This window comes from Bacillus rossius, chromosome 10 (genome assembly GCF_032445375.1).
Source record: "Bacillus rossius redtenbacheri isolate Brsri chromosome 10, Brsri_v3, whole genome shotgun sequence".
Lineage (NCBI taxonomy): Eukaryota > Metazoa > Arthropoda > Insecta > Phasmatodea > Bacillidae > Bacillus > Bacillus rossius.
In genome coordinates this window covers 32,350,618-32,360,845 of record NC_086337.1, presented here as the reverse complement: position 1 = coordinate 32,360,845, position 10,228 = coordinate 32,350,618, and the positions used below count along the sequence as shown (strand labels likewise).

At 35.0% G+C, this 10,228-nt stretch overlaps 1 protein-coding gene across 3 annotated transcripts in view; it reads right to left on the bottom strand.

Annotated features, from left to right (window-relative positions):
- Positions 1-10,228, bottom strand: part of LOC134535921 (uncharacterized) — an 82,106-nt gene that overhangs the window by 6,459 nt on the left and 65,419 nt on the right. For 2 of the 3 annotated variants that reach the window (XM_063375301.1, XM_063375303.1), the window contains 6 exons: positions 9,335-9,412; positions 8,636-8,743; positions 6,381-6,449; positions 1,581-1,689; positions 388-413; positions 167-248 (listed from right to left, as the gene is read on the bottom strand). In XM_063375301.1, the coding sequence (XP_063231371.1) occupies positions 167-248; positions 388-413; positions 1,581-1,689; positions 6,381-6,449; positions 8,636-8,743; positions 9,335-9,412 (472 nt within the window). The remainder of the gene's footprint in view (positions 1-166; positions 249-387; positions 414-1,580; positions 1,690-6,380; positions 6,450-8,635; positions 8,744-9,334; positions 9,413-10,228) is intronic. The other variant, XM_063375302.1, reaches the window with a different exon arrangement.

Genomic DNA, 10,228 nt, shown 5'->3' with positions numbered 1-10,228 from the left:
GCAATCTTGGACCAAATTAAAAGCTAAAAGGTTTAGAAATCAGAATGTAGTTCCCAAGCCACATCAATGCTTCATGAATCAACTTTTGACTGAAGCATCACTCGTAGGCAGAAGAATTTTTAGTCAGTTCAAGTATGTAGAGTAATAATAATTGACCATTACTTACGTTGTTGGTACCCAGGGGCTAGGGGTTGTCTCTTCATCATTAATTGCTGGAAGGTGATAGTCATCAGCTGGAGTTTCATCACCTAACACAAAAAACATAATAAAATATCCCAAAAAAGTATTATTAGTGCCAAACAGTAGTGATAAAACACTTCCAAATAGAATGTCTTCACTAAAGAAAAAAAAAAAAAAAAAAGAAAAAAAAAAGGTACACTTGCTTACCTTCTATACTGTCAGAACCGCATAACCTGAAACCACAATCAAAAATTATTTTAAGTATTAAACAGCTATATTACTGCTACTCAGACCTAACATTGTAAATGCAGTTAACTGAGCACAATAGCACCAGTATCTTATCTTGAGAATTCAGGAAGTGTAACGAAAGTATGACAGGTATATACAGCATTAATAAAAACAATACCAAGTGTACTGGCTGAAGGCTAGCAAATCATTGATGAAAAATTCCCTAACGTTTCCAGGTTAGGGGAAAAAAAAATTCCCTAACACTGATATTATTTAGTCGCCAATAACTTAAAAAAATAAAATTCCAAATCGCGACTTGTATGCATTACCACACTTCACTTTTGCAGCAGGCAATTATAAATTATTTTATGGCTCTGCTGTCAATAGCACTGAAGTAAAAACACGTAGTTGAAGTGCTGATATAGATACTTGTTAGTAAAAAGGAATGGGACGAAACTTTGAGTAACATTTAGATACAGAATGTTTATATGGAACCAGTAAAAATGAAAATAATTCTCTGCTAAAATGTTGATTTCCCATTAATCTCGTATAAAAAATTGTCATTAAAAATATTATCTACCTAAGATAATATCTGTTTTCCTTAGATGCTACGCTCAAGTTACCTGTGGAAACTCCATTATTAGTTTTGAATATTAGAACAATGAAACAGACAAAGGTTTTGAAAAAAATAGTCTTATTATTGTATTTTGTTATACTCCCTACATCACCCACACAACGTTTTTGCCAAATATTTTCAATGTACAGACACAACGGTTCTACAGTTTTATTATAGTATTGGCATTAATTATATTGTACAAATATTCTTTTTAGGTCACTCAATGTGGCAAAATACATTTAATATACAATTTATTTTACATAAAAGTTACTTGCAAATTAATTTCCCAAACTAAAAATATAATAATTTTTAGTTGTAAAATTTGAAAATTAATAGCTGCCATTTTTAAGTTGCAGCATTTAATAAGACGAATATAAACAACACAAATTAGGAAATTAATAAGTACACTTCTTTCACTGCAAACCAACAGGAATGAGATAATTCGAATGTGTTGGTATTTAGTGCTACGTACATAAATGTTATTTTTACTCTGGATGATGTGATTTTGAACTGTCTGTGAGTAGAGGGAAGGGATGGACGAGAGAGGGGCGTTCACCTGGAGTAGGTGGGATCCCTCCAGGGGACAGCGTTCAGGAGCTCGCTGTCCTGCTTCTGCTCCGGGACTCGCAGCACGACGGTCCGCTCCTCCGAAACCGTCACCGTTGCTGGCGGAGGAACGGCAAGAGTCACACACCGCACACTCTCGTCTGTCGGCAGCCTTCACATCAGAATACTGTCATGCATGAAGACGATTGATGGGATGACGAAGACACACACACTTTATGCTCGATGGTGACCCCTTGTCGCAGTGCAATGGTGGGAGGCGCACATACCAGAGACCACTACCAGACAGCTGTATCTCATCGACACCAGTAAGGGTGGGGAAAATAACTTAGCGGCAGAAGGTGTAGCTACTGTAACATATTAATAGACAAATTGTTAAATTATGTATTATGAAATTTTAACCACTGAAGGGCTATTTTTACTATAAATATGTATAATGATAAAAGTTATTTCCATCGTCTTATTGTTGGCATCGTAAATTTAAAATTACAATGTTGATACTGGATGCGTCTTCTGCCGTACAGTGGATTGGCGTGACGTACGTCAGGTTGCAGCACAGTGAGTCTGCTGAGGTTCGCTACTGCCTTCTGTCATGTGGAAGTGAAGGATAACACAACACCCAATCCTGAATGCAGGAAAAAAAAAACATCTTACATCCCACAAGCGATAATCCTCGACCCAGTCAAGAATAAATCCAGGCTATTTTGGCCCCTGTAACGGAAGACCCGATTGCTACACAAATGGGCAGGCACTTTTAAATTTATTGTGATGTAGTTTACTAAACAAAAGCTGAAGCATCCAAAGATTTAGGTTAACGGACACTTTCTTACAACTGATAGGAATTTCAGGTACTTCACCAACATTCATGAAATTTGGTTCCTCACCTCCTGAAACTTCCTGTGTAAACTGTTTTGCTATTTAATTATTTTCCTCATAAACAATGGTTTCAGTTCTATTTACAAGAAAATGTCACAGATAAAATTTTGCAGTAGCTTCTCCGGACTACCTTACTGCACCGTACAGCAACAGAATAAACCTTGAAACATCCTTTAGTCTTAACAGCATTGTAGTTTATTTTTCTTTGGTATATTTTGCTTACTGCACACATTAGTAAGGAAAAAATTGTTCAGCCAAACAATTAAAATATTGTGAATGATTCCGACTACAAATACCAATGAGTGCTGAAGCTCTTATTTCACTATCAGATTTTCAGTACCTTTGTTTCTTTCCTGCCTTTTATTTGTTATAACAAATGTATTTAAGGTATCAGTGAATTCATCATGTTTTAATTTAAGATTTAATGTTAAATATTTGGTCATTCAAGCTATGCACTGCAGCTTGGGCGAACTGAGCACTTCTAAAGAGGCATCCATCGTAAAGGGATATCCTGTTGGGCTGCTCGCAACGTCTAGGTCCAGCCACGCGCCAGGGTGACTAACCCGTCCTTTCTTTCCTCCTCGCCAATGGGGAAGCTGTATTTCCAGCCTAGTGGAATATTAAATTTAAAACAATTTTTTCAAAATATCATACAAATAACAATTCTAATGTAAGAAATGTATGCACCAGTATATAAATGAAACAAATAGATCACAATAACACTCCGCCTGCAAACATGAAATTTGGTTGTAGGGGTAAGGCTTAGGTTTCTCAACGAGTGCTGGTTGGTGGACCGGGAGAGCTACTGGGTCACTGAACAGAGCCCCCTCAAGGGCCAATGTGCGGAGAGTTGAAGGTGAGCCAATTATTAAGGTAAAACAGTCGTAAATAGAACCTCCAGCAGCCAAGGTTTATGAGTGGCCATTTTAGATAGATTTCAAAGAAATACTACGTATTGCAGCCATTACCATGGTGCGAATTTCAGAAAATTCTTAGATAGTTTTTCATTTCACTGTCCATAGACCCCCAAAACCATCGTCAACTCAAAAGTTTATACATATAAATTTTGTGGATACGATAACTGTTGCAATTTTTCTCAAATCACTTCTAAACTGATACATAAAATATATTAGTGGAAAATCTCACTAGTGTTCCTTAATGGGCAATATTCGACCAAAGGGGTAGAAATGGAGGTTTTTTTTTGAAAAACAGGTAAATCGCTGTAACTCCCATAATATGGAAAATATCATATCCGTTTGAACATATTATAACATGTAGGAATAATACCAAAATCTTTTGTCTCAATAAGTTTTTGATACATCCAACCATCCAACCAAGTTGAAAAAACAACGGTTGGAGGACAAAAAAATCAAAATTTCCTTCGTAGATACAACATCAAATTCGTACAAATTTTGTATTAATCTTATAATTTTTATCCAAAACTTTCATCTGAAACAATTATTGATAAGATGAACCATTGTTGCCGGGGGTTAAAAAATAAAGGTTAGAATTGTACATTAAATTTAATCGATAGAAAACTGGAGGAAAAAATTATTTAAGACTAGCCTCATAAGCAATGTCTCAATAAGTTTTATGTATTTTAAATTCATATTCACTCTAAGTCTAAGCCTAAAACCTTCAGCAAAATAACAACACCACCATCTTGATGATGCGAATACGCAAGGATAATAAAGGTATTCATTTGTATGGTGATCAGCCGTCAATTTTCAATATGGCCCTGGTTGTTAAAATTAATCAAAGATGACGAAACCACTATAAAGCAGAACCACCACCAATTATCAAACTGTAAAAACTGTTACTGGTTTTTTGTTGTATTGAAATGAAATTCTAATCTGTTCTACCAAAAATCCGGGTTTGACATAACCTGTAAAACTAGCAGACATATTGTCTCTGAGAGTGATGTATAAAATTCCTGGCGACAGCAAGTAATTCAATCATAATTCCAGGTTTCTTCCAGACAATGAAAATTCATGCACATTTCCCGTTTTTTTCAGAAATTTAACGCTGGTGGCCACCCAGTTAGCGCATGCATATAGTGTGTCATCATCGTCTGTAAAAGGCTGTGTTAGAAACTGTTCGGCCTCCATTTGGATTCCGATTCATAGACTAAATCTAGTCTTGTGTGGGGCACAAGCACAAGTTGAGATAAGTCATGGCAATGCCTTAATTCAAACTTAGTTTGCAGTCTTGCATGTGGTAGACATGCCCATAACATATATGTTAATGTCCTTGTGTCTTGTCTAAATCTTATTTCGTTTCCACATTCCAAATTTCAGTTTGGCTTAGTCTTATTTGTGCCCGCATGGCCGTTAGTGTAACTTCCTTATGTTTTTTCTCTGCCATGGCAAGCCTGGCCGCGCCTCTCGGAGTTGCCCTTACATATTTTGAACTGCGGCTTAAGATCACTTAGTTCGCTTAAATGCTTAGCGGAGTTAACTACTGATCATGGTTTGTTGATCCCCTCTGTGATAGCTTTCTTTGTAGAGTATCGTTTGTAACACTAATTTTCTCCCTGGATGATGTGTGCACGCACATAGTATAATCACTAGTACACGTTTTAAATTGCGTACCAATTTGTTATATTATTTGTATAATTTTATTAAGGGGCAAACCCCTATATAACAAACATTTTTGTGTGCTTTTAACTATGTACTCAAATTCTATTTACCTTTAGGTTATATGTGTGATGCATAACTATCATTGTCATTGTTTTGTTATACTTATAAAGCATGTGTCACGTTTCTACGTAATAAATTTTTTTAACCACTGCCCTGGTTTTGATTAAATAAATCTTGTATACCTGTGCACTGAAACTTAAAATACTGGTCATTATCTCATTATCAAGTACATATTTACATATTAAAACACCACTCTTCGTTCCACATCAGAATGTGGTTTAACTCCTGCGCCGATTAATCGTTTATTGTGTTTTACCTTGTGTTTTTAATCTACTAGGTTCAGAGTAACCCAGTACATTGCAAATTGACGAATATATATGATATATTTGAAATAAATATAGAAACTGCTAATGTATTTTAAAAAATATGAGGTCAAAGACAAAAATTCATGACCCAATTATTACCCTTAGCTATAAATATTTTAATTATTGATAAGTAATAGAATTTTTTTATATGGAAGATTAATAAAGTTAAATAATAGCCCATAAGCTGCAACATAAGCTTACAGAGAAAATCAGATCACATAACAATTCAAAATGAAAATTTAAATTGTTTAGCAACTCTGAATCATTTAGCAATTTGATTATAATATAAAAAGTAATAATTTACAAAAAATAATTATATTAAATTTGTGTTGCAAGTACTTATTGCGACATTTGAAATAGTGACTTCAACTATACTACTAATATATTATATTCCTTCTTTCTTATTCCTCCCCATTTTCCAATGGACTAGTAGTCCACTGTTGTGAGAAACTTCTTTTTAATTCTTGTCAACAATGAATTCATTACAGATGGAAATACACAAAAAAATTGGGGAGGAAATGGCTAAGGCACATGAAGGTACCAACCCAACATTCACCTGTAGTAATTATAGAAACAATTATAAACCAAAATCAGGATACCCAAACCAGAATTAAAATCAGCATTGTTCCAATTGCATGTCCAGTGTTTTACCACTGCACGACAATTCATCTCAGCAGAGAAACTCTTTGTGAATATTTTATATTTTTCAAACACATTACCAAAGCATATAAACTTAACATGTACACACCAAACAGTAACAACATTTGTGTGGAATCCTAATAAATTTCACAAGACTGCAAATATGTGGTCTAAAAATGCTTTCATAGTTGTATTTTTTTTTTTTCATTCTCTTACAAGGCCACTTAAGTTAATATATTTTAAAGGAACAACTTATATTGCTTCATGGCTTACTTTCACCAGCATCGTCAATGTACGGCGGTGGATGCTCGCTCATAGTGGACGAACTGTCATTCAAATTTCCTGCAAAACAAAACAAGTGTGACAGAAATTTTACAGCCGGAATAGGTACCGTATTTACTCGCATATAGGTCGCCATCGCAGATAGGTCGCACCCATAATTTGAGGTCTTGAATTTGGTATTTAAGATTCCCCTCATATAGGTCGCACCGGTAATTCATTACCTCGCCGTGCGCGGAGAAAGGTCATTGTACTCGATCAGCTGCTATTACGGCGCGCCAGCTGGCTCTCTTTGTTCACTGAGCTGCGCATGCGCAGTATAACTCACTCAACGCTCCGCCCAGACTCGTGACCTTGCATCAGCAGCCAGCCAATAGATGCGAGCTTAGCGGAAAAAAATATAAGCTCCACCTCCCGTGTACCAGTTTTGTCCAGTTCTAATACCAGTTTGTTGGTATACGCACCAGTTTTCTCGCTGCCGTGACATGTTTACGTCCATCTTGATGTCTTGACACCAATAATTAATTAATTACGATCCCCAGAAATAAATTGTTAGTTTAAAAAAATATGTGTCAACTGTACAATACTTCCGAAATTATAAAATACGTATAAAACAGTTACCAAGACTCCGCTCATTTTATCTTGTGAAGTTTGTCTCGTACCAGTATTTCGGCTAAGTTGTGACATAAATACAGTATCAGAAATTAACAATCAGCCACGTTCATACATTCGTGAGTTTACGTTTTTCCCTCGTGCATTTTAGATTGTCTCCTGCTATAATTACTTGGACTTTTACACGCCTAGGCTTAAATTATTATATGTTTAGAAATAAAAGCAACTTTTCATGTTATAAAATATGTATATTTTGCGATTTAAAATGTTCATTGCCGACTATAAACGTTACGTTTTTCACGATGTTTTTAGGCCTACTAGCTAATCTTATCTACTCTTAAAGTACCCACGGTATTTTCTGGTTGTTTATGGTTGTTACGTGACGTAAATAGCGTGATGGATTTGATTTTAAGTCGTAATTTGCGTGAAAGTATTGTGTTGGACTAAATGGGAACTAAACGGGACCTGAAGAATATAGTGCAAATAACGGTAACGTAAATAAGGGGTTTCGCTGTATGTGTACATTGTAAATAAATTTGCCTATACCTATATAAACTTCTTTTTCGCATTTTAAAGCAAAATATTGCAAAAAAATTCCTCAAAAATTAAAAAAAAATATTTCTTCACATATAGGTCGCACTTCATTTTTTCCCCATCAAATCTGGTAAAATTGCCGCGACCTATATGTGAGTAAATACGGTAATTTGTTCTAAAATTATGTGCCATGACTAAAAGGAGAGAAGATTCATTCTAGAATAATGTAAATTAAGTGATAAAAAATAACTGTGTGTATGTGTTAAGTTTTATAGACATTGTACTTACTGAAGTTCAAAGTGTTGAACACTTAGCAATACATTTATCACAAGAAAGTATATAAAAAAAATAATATTATCATCTATCTATAAACATACATGCTGGAAGTATCTTCCACTTTGATTAATGCAAAACTATGCCTTATGCTACTATGTGCAGTGAAAGGTCTTTCATACAGAATTCTATGGTTCGGCACATTCTGCAGTCCGGCACCAATTCAGCCGCTTGTGCTCAAATTTTTTTCGCTGTAGTAGTTGGCTACCAGGTCACATCATTACGCTGCCGGCTCAGAGTTCAGTGTTACCACTGGTTTCCAGTTTTCTAGCGGATTACATTTCGTATTTCACAGACACTTTTCCATAATGATTTTTTGGAAGAGAACCTATGATCATTTCGTACTGTCAATGTAATACGACCACATGTCAAAAGTAGAAAATTTTAACACAATTAAACAAGAGGCTATATTATTGCAATAACATGGTTAAATTTCAGACTTGCGTCCATCACAACATTGTGTTTTGACCGTTATTTTTCAAAATTCAGGTATGGCCTTATTACATTGGTAAGATTGGCAGATGTTGTTTCCATTGGCAATCTTAACTCAATTTCACATTTTTTGAGATATGGCTCTATTACTTTGACGGTGCGATTTGTATTTTCTCTTTCTATAGAGTAGCTTAGTACAATGTTTCCCCCCCCCCCCCCCCCCCCTTCCATCAATAACTGGGAAAAATCGCTTATCGGGTAAAGCAGTGGTCCAGGAAGAGTCGAATAAAAGACCTTTCACTGTAGAAGTAAGGTAGTTTGAAATAACGTCCACTAACCAACTCCCAGAGGCAAGAGCGGGAAAGATGAAGCTTCTGGGTGTGAGGTACGCGATCCTTCCACGTCCTGACGGACAGCACGGCCAAAGTTCGGTTTCCTTCTCTTGTCTGTAAGGACATTGGTTTAAAAAAAAAAAATAGCACCTGCCTTAATGAGAAAGTACCAGAAAAAAATATATACATATACATATACATACACACACTAAACCATTAATACACAATAATGAAGTACACACATTACGTAACTAAATCTTGAACATAAACCAAGTCATTAACTGTGATCATCGACCAAAAGTGAGAAACACAATGCTTATTTCTGGCTTTACTACAGTATCTACAGCAAGTATCTGAAGCAAGGACACGTTTTACAAGCAAACCAGTGTGAAACAAGTAGACTGTACTTTTCTCAAATTATAAACTTCATACTTTTAAGATAGGCACCGAAATTTTAACGTGTATTTTTGTTTCTACTATACAGTACCACAAGTTCTGTTTCTCTTGAAACTGGTTTCATCATTCATTCTGAAACTTTGGTAACAATTTTTCAAATCAGAATTTCATTGTTATTCAAAATGGAAAAAAAATATAAGCATTATTTATTGGGGAAAAAATCTAATCCCTTATAAAAATTACTAAATATTTTCAATGGAAAAGTATAGACACTGTGATTTCAAGAGAAATCAAAACTAATAGACTTACAATTGAAGATGCGAACACCTATGATGCTGAAGACGACGACCGATATCACAGATATTACAGCACATGCTGTTATCATCTCTGAAAAAGGATAAAATACAATTCTTATAAGCATATCCAGGAAAAAATATTAAATACCCATGTGTATAATTAAGCTATCAACACTGATAAACACACTAAAGCACAAAAAATGAATTCTGATTTAAGAGGCCACTCCAGTGTTTCAGTGGCACTACGCAACCAGCGTTAACCTCATAAGATTCAATGCTATTTTCATTTTGCTTATAACTAATTAACTAATATAGATTTTGAAATGATGCTTGCTTGATATGTAAGACAACGATGCTCTTATCAAAGCCCCTTTCTTCAAAACCGTGCATAAATTATGGTTTTATACTAGTCTTTATTAATATGCATAAGTGTATTGTCTGGGTTTGAACCATAATTTATGCACGTTTTTGAATAAATGGGCTTTGATAAGAGCATCGTTGTCTTACATATCAAGCAAGCATCATTTCGAAATCTATATTAGTTAATTAGTTATAAGCAAAATGAAAATAGCATTGAATCTTATGAGGTTAACACGGGTTGCGTAGTGCCCCTAAAACACTGGAGTGGCCTCTTAAGTTCTAATTTACAAAATTGTCTAGAAGAGCTTTTAGTCCTGCAATACGTAAACTAAATTGTGTTTCAAAGCTGTTAAGCTTGAAGAACAAATTTTTAGAAACACAACGTAATATTTAGCATTTCCTTGCATTTAATTTTGAACATCGGAATAAAAAAATAAACATCTCTTTTTAATTAAACAATATAAAGTCAGTAAATAAATAAATCATAGTTCATCATAATGCATTGACGTGGACCTACTTTGTCAACATTCTGCCCGCCACCCTTCTG